Genomic DNA, 19920 nt, shown 5'->3' with positions numbered 1-19920 from the left:
GCCTTCTTGCCCGTTCTTCGTTGCTGAGAAAACGACTCTCGTTTCCATCACTCTCCGCCAGCATAGCAAAATCTACTCCGGTCAGGTATCCATTTTACTATTACTATTACTATTTTTAAATTAATCTTTACTGTTCTTTCGTTTTTACGTGTTCTTCATTCTATTTTTAAATTACTCTTGCTGTTTTTGTTTTTACCTGTTCCTCATTCTCAACTTCATATTCTTGAAAGACAACTACTTTTGAGCTTCTTGTTTATTGGGTGCTGATTTCTCTTGGTTAGGAATGGTTCTAGTTTTTGTATCACACTAAACTCTGCAGAAATTTAAATTAAATTAAATTTAAATTTTATATATTAACAGAATACAAGTCTGAGTGATTTGCTTCTGAAACGAGAGGAAATTTGTGGGTTTGATTTTGCGTTGGACTCTGTTTCAAATAGTGTACTTCAACAAAAGAAAGATAAGAACTAGGAATGGTTTATTACTGGGAATGGTTTTTATGTTGATATAAACAGAATATAGAAATTAAGTAATTTGCTTCTGAAATGAGAGGAATTGGTGGGTTCATTTGTGCCTTTTTTTGTTTCTGGAGCTGGGACCATAAACCAGTTATTGGGGTTTATGGACTAGAGACCATCACCCCACATGTGTGCTGTAAAGATGTGACACTCCCTATCGAGTTTCATAGAATTTGACATTCATGTGATCAGTTTTTCCAAAATTGACTCGAATGTTCCACGCATTTTGTCTGTAATGTAGACCTGCTCATTTGGTTGAAAAGTATGGTTCATGCATGTGTACTCTTGGACCAGAACTTATTTCTGTTTATAACATTGATAGGTTTGATCAGTTTTACTAGCATGCAAAATTCTTGAACTAAAAATGCAGACCCTTGGATGATTGGTTGATTTGGTTCAACATGTAAGCCTGCCCTGCCCTGTCAAAACTAGTATTTCCATTTTCAGGTTCTTTAGGGATTACTGGTTTGTTATGGTATTTGTTCAACATTCGATCATATCTTTGCCTATGAAAATTTGTTTGCCTAATTTCAGGCTCTTTAGGGATTGCTGCAACGTAAACTACACTTTTGAAATAATAAAATCGATCTGCAGATTAATTTTGGCTTGTGAAATACTGGAATATATGGCTCTGTTAGAACAAACTTACTTGTCTCCGTTGGAGTTATCTGGAGTTGGGACCGGCCTCTCCAACTGGTCTTGTTTGCGGGACTAAGGAATGAGACCAGTGTAGTTCTTAATCTTGAATTGTCCACAAACATTCACATTCACCTCTCATCTCGTCCTATGTTTGAATTTATTTTTGTGGATGACACAATTTCTTAAGGTAAGATTGTCCTCTTCTGTCTATTTGATCAGGACTTAGTCTGCTTCGCAACTTACTTTTAATAATGTTTCTTGTAATGAGTGACCAGAGTTTCACTTAAAACCATTCCCAAGTCAATAGTTGAACAACATTTTAAGCCCGATTAATGTGTAGTCCATATAATCTCATAACTTAGTCTGTTTGGACTCTGAGTTTTCCACCAGTCTGATACCGTTTCTTGTTCAGAATGTAATTGCTTAACCACATTGGTTCTATTCACACACCTTCTGGCTAGGAACTTACGTAGGTGCTTCTTCAGAGGAAAAATAAGAGAAAGGTCGACCTAACTAGAGTGGGAATCAGGTAAGTGAAAATGAACGATGGTCAAATAAAGTATCTACCTTCAATTTGTAGATTTACACATGTGATTAGTACTATCTTTTGTTTTTTTGTTCTTCTTCTTTTTTTTTTTTTTTGAGGTTAAACCCCGTAGTAATCATGAATTGACCCCAATAACTGTTTCTTCTATCACATTATTTTTTAGTGAAGATGCAACATTCACAGTGATGTTTTTCAAATTTTTTGTCAAGAGAAAGGGGCAAGGTGTTTGATGAAATTTCTCAAGGAGAGCGCATTTCATTATTTCTTGAATCTTCCTCAAGGGTGGAGGGGAGATGTGTTTGAAGTCCGAGAGGTATTTCATCAATTAAGAAAAGGTTGAGGAGAGCTAAGCACATACTTTTACTGATGTCCCCATAGTGTCGAACTCCTGGCAGTTCTGCCACTCGTCTTTGTTGAAGTAAATATGTGTCAAAGTCAAGAGTCAGCCTAGAAATCTTACTATCTGTATGTGACCCAAGTTTTCCATCATTCTAATTTTGTTTCTTGTTTAAACTGCAATTGCTGAACCACTTTGGTGCTAGCAAATGGCAATGGCTTTTACTGTATGGTTGCTTTTGCTTTCCTTATTGTTTCTCCTACCAGTTTCTGTGTTGTCCCAAACTAATGGTAGCATAGTAGTGGGTGCTTCTCTCTCTGCAGCAGGCAACTCCTCATGGATTTCTCCATCTGGTGAATTTGCTTTTGGATTTCAGCGACTTGAAAACAATGATCGTTTCTTGCTTTCTATATGGTTTGCCAAGATACCCGACAGAACCATAGTTTGGTATGCAAATGGAGATAGGCCTGCACCTAAGGGATCAATTGTGAACTTGACTGCAAACAGTGGATTACTGCTCACAAGTCCTCAGGGTGAAGAGCTATGGTGATCCGGAAGCATTGTTGGTGGTGTTGCCTACGGGTTGATGAATGATGCCAGGTAACTTTGTGCTGGAAAATGAGAAGTCAGAAAAGTTGTGGGAGACGTTCAAGAATCCTACTGATACCATGTTGCCTGGGCAAATAATGGAAATAGGAGGGAAGCTTTTCTCTCGACAATCCGAAACTAACTATGTGAGAGGACGCTTCCAGCTAACTTTGCAACAAGATGAGAATCCTGTGTTTAGCGCCAAAGAACCTTTTTATTCTACTGCAACTACCACAGGGACTATTCCAGGTAGTGAAGATAAACGATTGGTTTTCACTTTTCAATGACTCTGGCAACTTTTATATTTTGCGAGTGAATGGTGGAAAATTCACTTTCACAGAGGAGGAACGCCCAGCAAGGGACTACTATCTCCTATCTCCGGTCAACTCTCAACTTCGATGGGGTCACTCTCTGCCACTCATCAACTTTAGATTGTTGCAAGTCTCTGTCAATCTCTACTCCGGTCAGCTATCCATTTTACTATTTTTAAATTAATCTTTACTGTTCTTTTGTTTTTACCTGTTCTTCATTCTATTTTTAAATTACTCGTACTGTTTCTGTATTTACCTGTTCCTCATTCTCAACTTCATATTCTTGAAAGACAACTACGTTTGAGCTTCTTGTTTATAGGGTGCTGATTTCTTTTGGTTAGGAATGGTTCTAGTTTTTGTGTTACAATAAACTCTGCGGAACTTTATATTAAATTAAATTTAAATTTTCTGTATTAACAGAATACAAGTCTGAGTGATTTGCTTCTGAAACAAGAGGAAATTTGTGGGTTTGATTTTGCCTTGGACTCTGTTTCAAATAGTGTACTTAAACAAAAGAAAGCTAAGAACTTTAGAGCTTTTGTTTTTTATTGGGAACTGAATTTTCTTCCTAGGAATGGTTTTTATGTTGATATTAACAGAATGTAGAAATTAAGTAATTACTTACTTCTGAAATGAGAGGAACCGGTGGGTTTATTTGTGCCTTTTTTTGTTTCTGGAGCTGGGACCATAAGCCAGTTATTGGGGTTTATGGACTAGAGACCTCCACTCCACATGTGTGCTGTAAAGATGTGACGCTCCCTATCGAGTTTCATGGGATTCGACATTCATGTGATCAGTTTTTCCAAAATTGACTCGAAAGTTCCACGCATTTTCTGTAAATGTAGACCTTCTCAGTTAGTCGAAAAGTCTGGACCTTAACTTATTTCTGTTTACAACATTGAGAGGTTTTATCAGTTTTACTGGCATGTAAATTCTTAAACAATGCAGAGCTGATAAGAGCATATTTATGCGATGTTAATAGCGTTAATCTCCATACTTTCTTTGTTAGTTTAGTGTATTTTCTAGTTATTTACTTTGTTTATTTGTTTTATAGGTATCTTGAAGTAAAGAAGAAGAAAAGAAGTAAAAGAGGGATTGAAAAGCAAAATCGGGAAATCTGCCTGTGCAGATCAGTTAACTTCAACAGAGCACTGAGACCAGCTCAGAACGATCCAGAGAATGATCTTTATATTGATGGATAGCCTCGGATGTCTAGTTTCCGAATCTTTTTACGGCTCATCAATATCATTTTTCTAGAGAAAGTTATGGTAGATTTAGTACAAGAGGTCAGGCTGCACGTGAATCTGAGGTTGGACGGGAATTTATGTTTCGAGGCCCAAATCACACCAAGAAGCCCGAGGACGAGTTTGTGCTTCATATTCCGACTCATGATGGACAAATGGCACGATGTGAATGGTTAGAATAAGTCATCAAGTTCAAGAGCCAATAGGAAAACTCCACCTAAGCACGTGAACCCTAATTCTTTTAGGTTTTGGATTTCCTAACCTCTTAAGCATATAAAAGGAGATCAATCTGCAGCAGCTCTCGTTTTTCTCTTCCTCCCTTTTTCATTATTCTGTGTTTTTGATTCCAATTATGTGTAACTAAATTTTCAGTTGTTAGGGGGCAGTTGAAGCCCCTAGACATGATCCATAACATGCTTTGACAGTCAATTTGTTTTCCAATTAATAAAGTTGAGGTTTTGTTTACCGATTTCTCATTGATGAACTCTATGTTTGTATGCTTTGGAGGCCTACTTAGTATGCATGCTAGGGTTCTAATACTTTGATTGTTTGATGCCTGGATCAATAGCTGGATTCCTCAAATTGTCTAGAGAAGTAATTGGTAGTTTTCACTAGCAAGTAAACAAAACCCTAGGTTTAGCAAGGCTCTAAGTTAATTGCGATGCCTAGTGATTGCTCAAACTCTTTTCAAACTTAATGATCTCTGCATGTTTAATCTAATAAACGTACCTTTAGGTTGCATTGCTTGGGAATAGTCTAGGTGCAGAGCACTTCCTGCCTAGCGTACAAAGTAAGAAAGAGTAATAGGTTGTGTTCAAGCGTACCGAGCCAATCCGAGTGTCTTCAACTAAGTTAATTGGTAGTAAATTGGACAAAGTGTATTGTGTGTTATTGTTGGGGGTGGATACTTCCTTCCTAGCTAGTTTCATTATATTGATATCAACCAATCTCAAATCTGTTCCAGTTTCGTTTTTCTTTCTGTTCTCTGTTTTGACGTATTTTATTCTCATAGTAAACGAACTCCAAAAATTCCCAAATTTTGTGTGCTGGACGCTTTGTGTGTCTAGTATATCTCTGTAAATTTTCATATTTTTCTGGGTTGTTTTGGTTAGGTTTTTAGTTTGTTTTTCGACTTCTGTTCAGTAGGAACTGCAGTATCGTTTTGTGACTTTTGTTGAAGCATTTCGTTTAACTTAATCCTCTGCGGGAGACCCTTATTTCCCTATATAACAATTGATATATTTGCAGGAGAACAAGGAAAATCAATAGCTTTAAATTTAGCTATCAAGAGCCACTCAACTCTGAGATTTTGATCTGTTGCTTCATCCATGGCTCAGTTCCGAGGTCACAAGGCCTCCCATTCCAGATCTACTTCTTCTCCTTCTGGAGTTGATTATGACGTGTTCCTCAGCTTCAGAGGTAAAGACACCCGAAAGAACTTCACTGATCACCTCTACACGGCCCTTGTCAATGCCTGCTTTCGAACTTTCCGGGATGACCCTGAACTCGAGAGAGGGGAAAATATCAAGGAAAAGCTTGAGAATGCCATTGGACAGTCGTGGAGTTCTGTGATTGTGTTTTCAAAAGATTACACCTCTTCCAGATGGTGTCTGGACGAGCTTGTCATGATCCTTGAACGCAAGAGGACCTGCGAGCATGTCGTGTTACCTGTTTTCTACAACGTTAATCCATCTCAACTGAGGAAGCAGGCAAAAAGCCTTGTGAGGAGGCACAGTGGAGTTCTTACTTCTTGCAAAAGCAAAAGCTAGACTTAATAAAAATAAAAATAAGCTATCACTGGAGAAATTGAGTAGGTGGACGGAAGCACTTAAAGAAGTTGCAGATCTAGCAGGCATTGTGTTAGAAAATCAAGCTGACGGGTATGTAAATTCAGCTCATAACTAAAGCCTTGAGTAATTACGAACAACTATATACATGTCATGTACTTTGTTGATTATCCGTATATCTAATTGTTTGAAATTGATAGACTCATAGCTGGCTAGCTTGTATGATATACTTTTGTTTTGATTGCAATTTGTAGGCACGAGTCAAAGTTCATTCAAAACATTGTTAGAGAGATTCAAAGAATGCTAGATCGCTTGGGTGATTCTCTCTCTGCAACTGCAGATCACAACTCCTCATGGCTTTCTCCTTCTGGTGATTTTGCCTTTGGATTTCGCCAACTTGAAAACAGTTAGTATTTCTTGCTTTCTATACGGTTTGCCAAATTACCAGACAGAACCATTATTTGGTACGCAAATGGAGATAGGCCTGCACCTAAGGGGTCAATTGTGATATTGACTTCCAGTGGATCAGTGCTTACAACTCCTCAGGGTGAACAGCTATGGAAGTCTGATCTAACCATTCCTGGTGTTGTTGCTTATGGGGTTATGAATGATAAAGGTAACTTTATTCTGGAAGATGCGAAGTCAGAAAAGTTATGGGAGACATTCAAGAATCCTACTGATACCATGTTGCCTGGGCAGATAACGGAAAGAGGAGGGAGACTTTCTTCTCGACAATCAGAGACTAACTATGCAAGAGGACACTTCCAGATAGATTTTCAAGAAGATGGGAATCTTGTGTTTAGTGCCAGAAAACCTTTTTATTCTACTGCAAGTCTGCAACTACAACGGGGACTGTTCCAGGTAGTGAAGGTAAACAGTTGGTTTTCAATGATTCCGGCAACTTCTATATTCTGCGAGTGAATGGTGGAAGATTCACTTTCACAGCAGAGGCACGCCTAGCAAGGGACTACTATCTCCGGTCAACTCTCAACTTTGATGGGGTTTTGGCTCAATATTTTCTCCCAAAGTCTTTTGTTGACACTGTAAGCTGGAAACCTCTTTGGTCAGAACCAGATAACATTTGCCAGAAAGTTGATTCAGGTGCTGGTTTATGTGGGTAGAACAGCATCTGTACTCTTAAAACAGATCAGAGGCCAACCTGTAAATGCCCAAGAGGATACTCTTTGCTTGATCCAAATGAACCGTACGGGAGCTGCAATCCAAATTTCAGACATGGCTGTGAAGATGAGCCTAGTTTTTCAAAAGATCTAAATGATGTTCAGGTGCTACCAAATACTGATTGGCTTACCACCACCCCCCCCCCCCCCCCCCCCCCCCCCGGGTTATGAGCTGTTAAATGCTTCTACTGCAGACAAATGCAATCAATATTGCAAGCAAGATTGTTTGTGTGATGTCGCTATCTACCGCAATGAAACCTGTTGGAAAAAGAAACCTCGCTCGCTCATATGGGAGAGAAGACAGTAGTCTGAATGCAAAGACCTTCATCAAATTCAGGAAGGATAATAGATAATTCCAACTCTACCGGTTCCACCATGTCGACCCCCATAAAATGGAGCAGCCTGAAACCTCTTTGGTTTTTGTTGCAGGCAAAGATTGATAGACAGTGTTAGCATTTTGTGTTTCTTATTGTGGTTTTTTTTTTTTTTTTGGTGTAATTTTGTTCTGTAATCACTTGGATTTTGTTTGCCCTTGATCATAAGAGATCATTATGATTTCGTTAGAAATAATGAGGTGTGATTAGAAAACATAAAACTGTTGACCTCTTCAATCCTTTATGAGTGAAAAAATAATAAGTTCCTTTTCTTATTATCCCCAAGTGGGTTAGATACTTGCACTATAAAAATCGTCTGTACAATACTCCACTTTTTGTTATTCTAAATTTTTGTACCTCAAGTTTTAGAAATACCAGAATAGTACCTAAGTTTTTTACCTCAACACAATTTTCGTATCTGAATCCGTTAGTTCAGTTACAGAGCCTGTCACGTGGCATGTTCTAAAAGGTATTTTTGCCTCCCATGGTATGGGGTCTTTATGTAAACACCCTCCTTTCTGCTCCACAAACTATGTACAACTCCAGCATCTTGGTCCTTGGGGATACAAACCTACATATATCCAATGTCTCCCTATCATTGGTTACATGCAAATAGCCACTCCCAACTTCACTACCTAAACCAGAATTGCATTGGAAGTTGTTAATATCAGTGTCGTGGGCCTAATATACTAAACCTATCATAGAGACCTTGTCCAGGTCTACTCTATCAATAAACAGGACATCCCCTCCTTTATATTGCCTATTTAAGCCCCTCTCACTATGAAACATGCCTCTATGATAGATCTTCATAGTGAACACAGTTGGATCTGCAACAAGAAAATATTCAACCACATTAATCAACATCATCAATTTTAAACCCCAATTTTGCATAGCCATTACAACACATTATACACTAAATTGTCAAAGTCCATGTACCACAGAGGGAAGGACAAAAATATTGTACCACAGTTATGATTGTCACCAACCCATCAATAAAAAACCTAAACCCGAAACACCCAATTCATTTAAGTCCAAAAACCTCAAAACTGTTGGGATTTTAAATTCCACACAACCCAGCCCCAATGCTTAACCCCAATTCATTTATTCATCATCAACCACTTCAATCCCGACTATAAACAGACATAGAAATAGAAAATTGTAGATGATGACAAGAAAAAAAAAGCATACAACCCTAACTCTAGACAAAACCCTTGGAAGTCATAAACAAGTGATACTTTCTTGGCCCAATTTCAATCTATACTATTCCAAACTAGTAAAGGGAAAGAGGAAAGATAACGTTTTAGAAAGGGGTACCATTTTACCTGAATAAACCCGTCGCTCCCCTGCCACACGAACATATCTCCACAGTTGGGCCGTAGTTTGGAATCTTATGGAGAATCAAATCACCTTTCTCTGATATATCAGTAATCAGAGAATCTTTGAGTGAAGATTGAAATTAGTTTATATATATATATATGTGTGTGTGTGTGTGTGTGTGCCTGTGTTGGGCGGACGTCCGCACTGTCGCTAAAGTGCAGATGTTGATGCTTCTGTAGCAATTAGGAGGCGCAAATCATGTCGCACGAAGGCCAGAGGCATCCCAGACTACTTCTGGGCAGCGATCGAGGTCGAAGGTTCTGGGTAGCGACCTCACCTACAACTTCAAGGTTTCTGGGCAGCGAGTGCAAACTGGTAGCTGGCGACTCCACCTGACTGCAAACTGGTCCAGGATACCCTTGGCCTCCGTCTGACAGCACCGTCGATGCTTCAACGAGGAGAAATCCTGAACGTCTGCACTTTAGCGACAGCGCAGATGTCCTCTTCATATATAACGCCCTTGTGTGTGTGTGTGTGTAGAGGGCCCTTCCACTAAGGGATCTTTTTTTTTTGTTTTTTTTTTCTAGAGATAGGGCATTAGACCAACTTTTCGATCACATTTCAGCATCTCAACCGTTCATTTTTTAGGTCCTAATGTGTAGATCATTTGTGAAAATTTTCAGCCAAATCAGTAATCGTTAAGGTATCAAACTAGATTAAATCAATGGACAAATCAAATCTGTCAAATGTGAACCGTTCATACTTATAATCTTAAATCGTCATTTTGAATGCATTAACGACAATCAATTTGGCTGAAAATTTGCAGAGTAATATACATATTAGGACCTAAAAATTGAACGGTTGAGATGCCAAAATATGATCCAAAATTGGTCTAATGCCCTATCCCTATAACAGACCAAAAAAGAGATCCCTCACTAGAAATGCCCTACACACACACACACACATATTTTATACAGAGCGGAGCTTCGCTTTAAAATTAACGTGTGAAGTTCGAGTTTTTGGTCACTTTTCGGTCGCATATCCACATCTCGACCGTTCAGTTTTTAGGTACTATTGTATAAATCATTTATACAAATTTTCAGCCAAATTGATGATCGTTAAGGTATCTAACTCGCTTAAACTAATGGATGGACTGAATCTGTCAACCTGAACCATACTAGCTTTAAGGCAATTATCAATGTCTTAACGATCATCATTTTGATTGAAAATTTACAGAGATGATCTATACACTAGTACTTTAAAACTGAACGGTCGAGATGTGGATATGCGACCGAAAAGTAACAAAAAACTCAAACTTCACACGTTAATTTCAAAGCGGAGCTCCGCTCTGGATAGGATCTGTGTGTGTGTGTGTGTGTGTATAGAGAGAGAGAGAGAGAGAGAGAGAGAGAGAGAGATTTTGTGATTTCAAATTGGGGATAATGGGATAGGATTAAGGGAGGGTTAAAGAAAATAGATGAATGGACGAGTCGACGAGAGTACCCTTGCAACGTTTTGGCCATTTTAAAGTCCTTTTCTGATAAAAATGTAATAAATTGGAAAAAAAAGGGCTTTGATAGGAATTTCACTTGTTGGGGTTACTAAGCATAGGTTTGTTCAGAGAAAAGTTGGCTTCTTGGCCATTCTTCGTTGCTGAGAAGACGACTCTTTGTTTCCATCACTCTCTGGCTAGATTGCTTCGGTCAGCTATCAATTTTACTATTACTATTACTATTTTAAAATTAATCTTTACTGTTCTTTTGTTTTGATCTGTTCTTCATTCTATTTTTAAATTACTCGTACTGTTTTTGTATTTACCTGTTCCTCATTCTCAACTTCATATTCTTGAAAGACAACTACTTTTGAGCTTCTTGTTTATTGGGTGCTGAATTCTTTTGGTTAGAAAAGGTTCTAGATTTTGTATTACATTAAACTCTGCAGAACTTTATATTAAATTAAATTTAAATTTTCTGTATTAACGGAATGCAAGTCTGAGTGATTAATTTGCTTCTGAAACAAGAGGAAATTTGTGGGTTTGATTTTGCCTTTGACTCTGTTTCAAATAGTGTAGTTAAACAAAAGAAAGATAAGAACTTTAGACCTTTTTTTTATTGGGAATTGAATTTTCTTACTAGGAATGGTTTTTATGTTGATATAAAGAGAATATAGAAATTAAGTAATTTGCTTCTGAAATGAGAGGAAATGGTGGGTTCATTTGTGCCTTTTTTTGTTTCTGGAGCTGGGACCATAAACCAGTTATTGGGGTTTATGGACTAGAGACCTTCACTCCACATGTGTGCTGTAAACATGTGACACTCCCTATCGAGTTTCATAGAATTTGACATTCATGTAATCATTTTGACTCGAATGTTCCACGCATTTTGTCTGTAAATGTAGACCTGCTCAGTTGGTTGAAAAGTATGGTTCAAGCATGTGTATTCTTGGACCAGAACTTATTTCTGTTTATAACATTGATAGGTTTGATCAGTTTTACTAGCATGCAAAATTCTTGAACTAAAAATGCAGACCCTTGGACGATTGGTTCAACATGTAAGCCTGCCCTGCCCTGCCCTGTCAAAAGTAGTATTTCCCATTTTCAGGTTCTTTAGGGATTACTGGTTTGTTATGGTATTTGTTCAACATTCGATCATATCATTGCCTATGAAATTTGTGTATTTCAGGCTCTTTAGGGGTTGCTGCAACGTAAACTATACTTTTGAAATAATAAAATCAATCTGCAGATTAATTTTGGCTTGTGAAATACTGGAATATATGGCTCTGTTAGAACAAACTTACTTGTCTCCTTTGGAGTTATCTGGAGTTGGGATCGGCCTCTCCAACTGGTCTTGTTTGCGGGACTAAGGAATAAGACCGGTGTAGTTCTTAATCTTGAATTGTCCACAAACATTCACATTCACATCTCATCTCGTCCTATGTTTGAATTTATTTTTGTGGACGACACAATTTCTTAAGGTAAGATTGTCCCTCTTCTGTCTATTTGATCAGGACTTAGTCTGCTTTGCAACTTACTTTTAATAATGTTTCTTGTAATGAGTGACCAGAGTTTCACTTAAAACCATTCCCAAGTCAATAGTTGAACAACATTTTAAGGCCGATTAATGTCTAGTCCATATAATCTCATAACTTAGTCTGTTTGGACTCTGAGTTTTCCACCATTCTGATACCGTTTCTTGTTCAGAATGTAATTGCTTAACCACATTGGTTCTGTTCACACACCTTCTGGCTAGGAACTTACGTAGGTGCTTCTTTAGAGGAAAAATAAGAGAAAGGTCGACCTAACTAGAGTGGGAATCAGGTAAATGAAAATGAACAATGGTCAAATAAAGTATCTACCTTCAATTTGTAGAATTACACATGTGATTAGTACTATCTTTTTTTTTTTTTTTTTTTTTTTTGAGGTTATACCCCGTAGTAATCATGAATTGACCCCAATAACTTTGTCTTCTATCACATTATTATTTTGTGAAGATGCAACATTCACAGTGATGTTTTTCAAATTTTTTGTCAAGAGAAAGGGGCAAGATGTTTGATGAAATTTCTCAAGGAGAGCGCATTTCATTATTTCTTGAATCTTCCTCAAGGGTGGAGGGGAGATGTGTTTGAAGTCCGAGTGGTATTTCATCAATTAAGAAAAGGTTGAGGAGAGCTAAGCACATACTTTTACTGACGTCCCCATAGTGTCGAACTCCTGGCAGTTCTGCCACTCGTCTTTGTTGAAGTAAATATGTGTCAATGTCAAGAGTCAGCCTAGAAATCTTACTATCTGTATTTGATCCAAGTTTTCCATCGTTCTAATTTTGTTTCTTGATTAAACTGCAATTGCTGAACCTTTGGTGCTAGCAAATGGCAATGGCTTTTACTGTATGGTTGCTTTTGCTTTCCTTGTTGTTTCTCCTACCAGTTTCTGTGTTGTCCCAAACTAATGGTAGCATAGTAGTGGGTGCTTCTCTCTCTGCAGCAGGCAACTCCTCATGGATTTCTTCATCTGGTGAATTTGCTTTTGGATTTCAGCAACTTGAAAACAGTGATCGTTTCTTGCTTTCTATATGGTTTGCCAAGATACCCGACAGAACCATAGTTTGGTATGCAAATGGAGATAGGCCTGCACCTAAGGGATCAATTGTGAACTTGACTGCAAACAGTGGATTACTGCTAACAAGTCCACAGGGTGAAGAGCTATGGAGATCCGAAACCATTGTTGGTGTTGTTGCCTACGGGTTGATGAATGATGCCGGTAACTTTGTGCTGGAAAATGAGAAGTCAGAAAAGTTATGGGAGACGTTCAAGAATCCTACTGATACCATGTTGCCTGGGCAAATAATGGAAATAGGAGGGAAACTTTTTTCTCGACAATCCGAGACTAACTATGTGAGAGGACGCTTCCAGCTAACTTTGCAACAAGATGGGAATCTTGTGTTTAGCGCCAAAGAACCTTTTTATTCTACTGCAACCACTGCAGGGACTATTCCAGGTAGTGAAGGTAAACGATTGGTTTTCAATGACTCTGGCAACTTCTATATTTTGCGAGTGAATGGTGGAAAATTTACTTTCACAGAGGAGGAACGCCCAGCAAGGGACTACTATCTCCGGTCAACTCTCAACTTTGATGGGGTTTTGGCTCAATATTTCCTCCCAAAGCCTTATGTTGGCAATGTAAGCTGGAAACCTCTTTGGTCAGAGCCGCCTAATATTTGCCAAAAAGTTGATTCAGGACCTGGTGTCTGTGGGGAGAACAGTATCTGCACCTTGAAAGCAGATAAGAGGCCAACCTGTGAATGCCCAAGAGGATACTCTTTACGTGATCCAAATGACCCGTACGGGACCTGCAATCCAGATTTCAGACAAGACTGTGACAATGAGCTTAGTTATTCAAAAGATCTGTTTGATGTTCAGGTGCTAACAAATACTGATTGGCTTACCTCTGGGGGTAATGAGCAGTTGAATGCTTCTACTGCTGACACATGCAGTCAATCTTGCTTCCAAGATTGTTTGTGTGATGTTGCTAGTTATAGCAATGAAACCTGTTGGAAAAAGAAGTTACCTCTCACATATGGGAGAGAAGACAGTAGTCTTAATGCAAAGACCTTCATCAAATTCAGGAAGGATAATTCAACTCCACAAGTTCCTAAGATGCCCGGTTCAGATAATAAGAAGAAGATCTGGACCACTTCGGTGCCTGTGGAATCAATTCTTCTGTTTACCTCCATCTCTCTTAATTTTATGTTTGGTGCTGCAGTTTGTTTCAGATTTTTCTTCTGTTTCCGGAAGAAACCTGCAAAGTTTACACACAGTGATTTGGAAACAAATTTGCGTTCGTTTAGTCACAAAGAGCTTGAAGAAGCTACAAATGGATTCAATGAAGTATTAGGAGAGGGTTCTTTTGGAGTTGTTTACAAAGGGATAATACAAGTTGGATCAGGTGTCGAGGTGGCAGTCAAGAAGCTCAAACGTGTGATAGAAGATGGTGACAAGGAATTCAAGACGGAACTTAACATAATTGGCAAGACACATCACAAGAATCTGGTTCACCTGGTTGGATATTGTGATGAGGGACAGCAGCGATTACTAGTGTATGAATTCTTGAGCAATGGCACGTTAGCAAGCTTCATTTTTGGTGATGAGAAACCCAGTTGGAGGCAACGAATGGAAATTGCCATTGGTGTTGCTAGAGGGCTTCTGTACTTGCATGAAGAGTGCACCACCCAAATCATCCATTGTGATATAAAGCCTCAGAACATACTTCTGGATGATCATTACAATGCTCGGATCTCTGATTTCGGCTTGGCAAAACTTATGATGACGAATCAGAGCAAGACACACACTACCATTAAAGGGACAAAAGGGTATGTTGCACCTGAGTGGTTTAGGAACATGGCAATCACTACCAAAGTTGATGTGTATAGCTTTGGCGTTGTACTGCTGGAGATCATTTGCTGCAGGAGAAGTGTTGATATGGAAAATAACTGTGAAGAGAAAGCAATTTTAACTGATTGGGTTTATGATTGCTACCAAGGAGGAGTATTAGAGTTGGCTCTGGATTACGAAGTCAATCCCTTGGATGGTGAAATGAAGCTGGAGGAGACTGTCATGATTGCTCTTTGGTGTATTCAAGAAGACCCAGCTTTTCGACCCACAATGAGGAAGGTTGTGCAGATGCTTGAAGGAGTAGTGGAAATACATGTTCCACCTTGTCCATCCCCATATAACAGAGCAGCCTGAAACCTATTTGGTTTGCGTTGCTGTCAAAGACTTACAGCTAGTACGAGCTAGCTTATTGTGCTTACTCATCTTGTTTTTTCTGTGTATGTAACTTGGTACTTTTGTTCTGAGGCCAGTTAGATTTTGTTTGTCCTATTGATGATATTCATGAGAGATCATTATGATTTCATTAAGAATAATAATGTGTGTTCAGTGAAATGGAAATAACAATGCTGGTAATGCTTACCTATTTAATCCGCTAGTTCTGTGTTTCAATTGTTATATATCTGTTTGGTATATATATCTCGGTTTCAGTGAAAGAGTTTGGTAATGCTGTTGAACCATGGAATTCGAACTACCATTGTTCTTTTATGTTTTCTGGTTCTCCTTCTACAGCTACCCTTTTCCACCATTTCTCAAATGAAGAATATGTAACTGTCATATCCCAATGTCTTAGGCATGTAGTAATTCTGGCTCTACTCAACTCTTACAGGGAAAGACTACATGAGCACATAAATCATGCCTAGATGTTGGTTTATACATTTAGTTGACCTTGACAATGAATGAAGAGCGAAAGGAAATGGTTTCTACAGATACAAAAGCCTAAATGAAGTGGCCAACTTAATGACTGCATATAACCGTACTCAGAAATCACCACAACATTATGCTGAAGTCGCTCCTTATACAAGACATGGACTAGTTTTTGGTTTAGTGCCATCTGCCATGTAAATATGCAGTTAACAAACCTCCTATGCATCAAAACCAAATAGATGAGGGAGAAGGTATGCAGAAAGAGACAGAAAATACCAAAATTACATTCTTCTGAACAAAAGAAAAACAAATAAAAATGAAAATACATCCTACTGTTCTGAATTTCTCCATGGCCACCCCTGCATTGGTACCTCCGACACAAATATTCCGATTAACTTCATGATGAATCTTTTAACAACTGCAACAAACCCGGATCAACTATATCCTTGGACAATAAACGAACTATCAATTCCGTTGTTGATGCATCTGCAGAGAAACCCAACTCCACCATTTCTTCAATAAATCCCATAGCCCATGATGTCTCATTGTTACTTAACAACCCTCGAATAATGATGTTATAGGTCCAACCATCTGGAGAACAGCCCTTCTCTCGCATCTCTCTGTTGAAACCAAAAAAAAAAAATTTCACAAAATGAGGGGCTACATTCGAAAATCACATGGTGATGGTCTTTCAAAATAAATCAGAAAAGTGGGAGCCCATTGCAATATATATACTTGTATAGTTTGACCTGGCCACAAAACAAATTCATTCAAAAGCACAAGAATGATTAGTTAGTTGGCCTTTGTTCTTATCTCCAAAAGGAAGAGAAACAGTATGGCGACAAAGAAGCAATCCTATGCTGCACTTTGTACAGGCTTTCAAATTCAAATAACTTTCAATGGATAATTCCTACAGTTACAAATTTGAATGTGGAAGTGGTCATCGTCATCTGAAGATCATTTCAATTTCGAATCAAATTGAGCTCAACCAACATGATCTCTTATCCTTCTCCGTTGCTTATAAAATGGGGCTTTTAACAACAATCAAGGGGGTAGAAAAGGCAGCAGAGGAAGAAGAGAGAAGAAAAAAACATCAGTAATCAAGAGACCCAAGTTCTGCCAAAATCAAAGCAGGTCCTTCCATCAACAATTCAAAGGCGAAGCTCAGGTATACAATGCATCCTTGCTGTACCCGTCGTCTTTAACATGGAGATACATGGTCCAGAATGCTTGCTGTCAATAAAAGATAGGCTGTTCATGAACAACCTTCTTTCTTTTGTTGAGTCTCTCTTAAGCTACCAAGAAATACATGGTCGTTCATGAACGGCCAACCTTCATGTGATCTGCTCCTGCGTTGAGACGTACATGGTCGTTCATGAACGGCCGGAGTCTCAACGTGCTTGGCTGCTGCAGTTTCTAACTCTGGAACATAGGGTCATTCATGAATGGCCAAGTTCCAACGCTAAAAAAATCTGCATAAGACGCCACACTATCTTCCTTCAATCTCAGCAATACACATCACACAAGAAGCTCCCCGCTCTGCCTCGTTTTCCTTCTTCCACCATAGTAAAAGCCTTGCACCACCACTTCCCAAAAAACAAGCAATACAAAGCCACAAAGCCTAAACTACCAATTCAAAATGCCAAGCAGAATGACACAGAGCCTCACCCTCAATGATTCGTCTCCTGCAGACCAAAAGAAACAAAAGAGTCAGAGGGCAGAGCTGCAAACAGAAATACAAGGGCTTAGAACTTCCCTGCGATGTTTACCTCGGTGAGAGTTGGCAACAGGACTTGGCGGTCAACTAAGGCTGCACATATGGAAGCTTTGAATTGTTAATTGAAAAACAAAGCTATGCGGATTTAATTAACAAGAAATACAAGATGAGACAAGCTAAGTTGTAATGGTAAATGCTTCGTGAAGCGGTGATGGATTTAATTAATTTGGTCAGCCATTTTTGAAGCGGTGATGTGATGCAGCACTGCCAAACATGGTTTATAACAGAACAGGAAGAAAAGTTTAATTGTTCCATTTTGAACTTGCTGTTTCTCCCTAACAAGAAGACAACTGATGGCAAATTAATTAATCCTTTGAAGCTGTGAGTGTGATCAGTTGAAGTCAAGATTTGATTGCTTAATACATGGTCAGAGGCAAAGCTATATGGTTCCTTTGAGACCGTGGGTGTAAACTGGGAACAGATATGATTGTTTTTGGAATCATGCTAACAAGAAGACGAAAACATGGCTTTAATTATTCTTGAACTTGCTTTTATGTTATAAGCAAAAGACGCATGTTGGCAATCATAATGTTAAATATTAATTTGAGGTGATGGTACATGGTCAACAAAGGAGGAAAAGCATATTTGATGGGTCATAGCATTTACAGAAGATCGTACCAGAAGAGGAGTTGCACCCGTGCACACTGACTAATCGATCAAGATCCGTAATGGGGAATTGAACCCGCAGCGGCAATTTTAGTCGACATTCCGACTGATCGAAGCCCATTGAGAAGAAATAAGAAAGGTGGAGGCTTTACCCAGTTCGTAGTTGCAGCATCACGGACATGCAACCCTCTATTTATGCAGAGCCAGACTTCAGTTTTCCCTCTCCAAGATGAACTGCAAGAGTTAGCTCCCATCTCCAATACGATCTCCACCGGCTCGAGGCTACGATGAAAGATCCCACTTTTCTGATGGAGTCCATCAGTTTAGTCTTATGGATGGAGTGGACCGTTTCAATTGGGCCTAACGCATAATAAAGCTAAAGGCCTGGAAAATGGGTGTCCAAATCATTCGGGCCTGACCCAGCATGGAGCTAAAGGCTCAGAAATACCGAAGAAATACATACCACCTTTTAAACCCGTTTACCTCGATGTTTGGGTCTGGCCAAATTCGTTTGTCGACAAAACAAAAGTCCATTCACACGGCCCAATACAAAATTCATCATATCGGGTGCCCAAATTAAATTTGGGTGTCTGCAGAAAAAGTACATCCGACGGATTCGAAAATAAATATATATGTACATCTGTTGACACAAAAATTCTCTAAACACCAGAAATACAAATTCTTATGAACTACAAAGGTTTGATCCCTTTTCAAGGGTATGTAGGTAATCTAGCGACCCACTATATGCAACCGCAAGTCCAAACAAAATTTCTGACTCTTTGGTTCATCCATTCCGAATCCCTTACCTCATCAGTCAAATTCCGCCAAACACCAAGAAACATCACAGCCTCTCCAAACAAATCCAAAACAAATCGAATCCCTGGTTCACTTACACCAATTCGTCCAGACACTATTCCTATTCCAAAAAGCAATACCTTCCAATGAGTCATTCACCCATTGGAATTCTTGAACTGCGAGTGGCTTGATCCCTCTCCAAGGGTACGTAGGCAACCCACTAAATTATCCGGGTACAGCCGCAAAAACAAAACAAACACACATCCACAATTGGTTTCTTCATAAATGGAATCAAAAGGTGTTTCCCTGTAACGAGGGAATATAATTAAGAGACACATTCTGTCTTGAATGGATCGAACCCAAAATAATTAATACTCTATTTACTAAATGAATACGAGTGAAATTATGTTGAGTGACATTTACACTCACTATGTGCAATATTTTCTCTCAACACTCCCAGCAACTTTTCTGCTTCAATAAATAGGCCTCTGTTACAGAGTCCACGTATCATTACATTGTATGTCCTCATGTTTGGTTGAATTCCTTTTGATGATAAACCAGAGTAGACAGCTCTTGCAGATTCAATGTTTCCAGCTTTACACAAACCAGCGATAACAACAGTGTAAACTACAACATCTAGTTCCAATTTGTTGGCTTCCATCTCATTAAGCAATTCTAATGCCGTAGCAACTTGTTGGTTACTGAATAGAGCATCAAGTAAAATAGCAAAAGTTTGAACATCTGGAAGTTGGCCACAACCTTGCATCTAAGAGAATAGCTCTTTTGCTTCTCGTATTCTCCCCGCTTTACAAAAACCGTCAATAAGAGTGTTAAAAGTAACGGTATTAGGAACAAGTTCCCTACAACGCATTTCCTTAAAAATTTTATTGGCCTCACAAATCTTTTTCTTCTTGCAATATCCGTTTATCAATATGTTACAACTATAAACATTAACCATAGAGCCCTTCCTAACCATTAGATCAAAAACATGTCTCGCCTCGTCCATTTCTCCTCGCAAACAGTAACCGTCCATAAGTGAATTGTTTGTAGTCGAATTAGGCTCAACACCTCTTTGAATCATTATCTCAACCACACTTTGGGCTTCCACAACCATCCTTTCTTTACAAAGTGCATCAACCAAGACATTGAAGG

At 38.8% G+C, this 19920-nt stretch overlaps 1 protein-coding gene and 1 long non-coding RNA gene across 5 annotated transcripts in view; one reads left to right on the top strand and one right to left on the bottom strand.

The window, feature by feature from the left end:
• LOC112164682 (G-type lectin S-receptor-like serine/threonine-protein kinase LECRK3) overlaps positions 1 to 19920 on the top strand; it is a 38163-nt gene continuing 18243 nt past the window's right edge. The window contains exons 1-2 of one of the 4 annotated variants that reach the window (XM_040506159.1): positions 1 to 1344; positions 1570 to 2878. In XM_040506159.1, the coding sequence (XP_040362093.1) occupies positions 2632 to 2878 (247 nt within the window). In that variant the 5' untranslated portion in view covers positions 1 to 1344; positions 1570 to 2631. Of the gene's footprint in view, positions 2879 to 12561; positions 13333 to 19920 lie in introns of those variants that run through there. The other 3 variants (XM_040506158.1, XM_040506160.1, XM_040506157.1) reach the window with 3 other exon arrangements.
• On the bottom strand, positions 16290 to 18280 carry LOC112164685. Its single transcript, XR_002922423.2, has 3 exons — positions 17986 to 18280; positions 17360 to 17400; positions 16290 to 17275 (listed from the first exon to the last, which is right to left on the bottom strand). It is a non-coding gene; the product is annotated as an uncharacterized LOC112164685 (long non-coding RNA).

Source organism: Rosa chinensis, chromosome 5 (assembly GCF_002994745.2).
Source record: "Rosa chinensis cultivar Old Blush chromosome 5, RchiOBHm-V2, whole genome shotgun sequence".
In the NCBI taxonomy this organism is placed as follows: Eukaryota; Viridiplantae; Streptophyta; class Magnoliopsida; order Rosales; family Rosaceae; genus Rosa; species Rosa chinensis.
The sequence above is the reverse complement of the archived record's forward strand: the minus strand, read 5'-3'. Positions and strand labels throughout refer to the sequence as shown.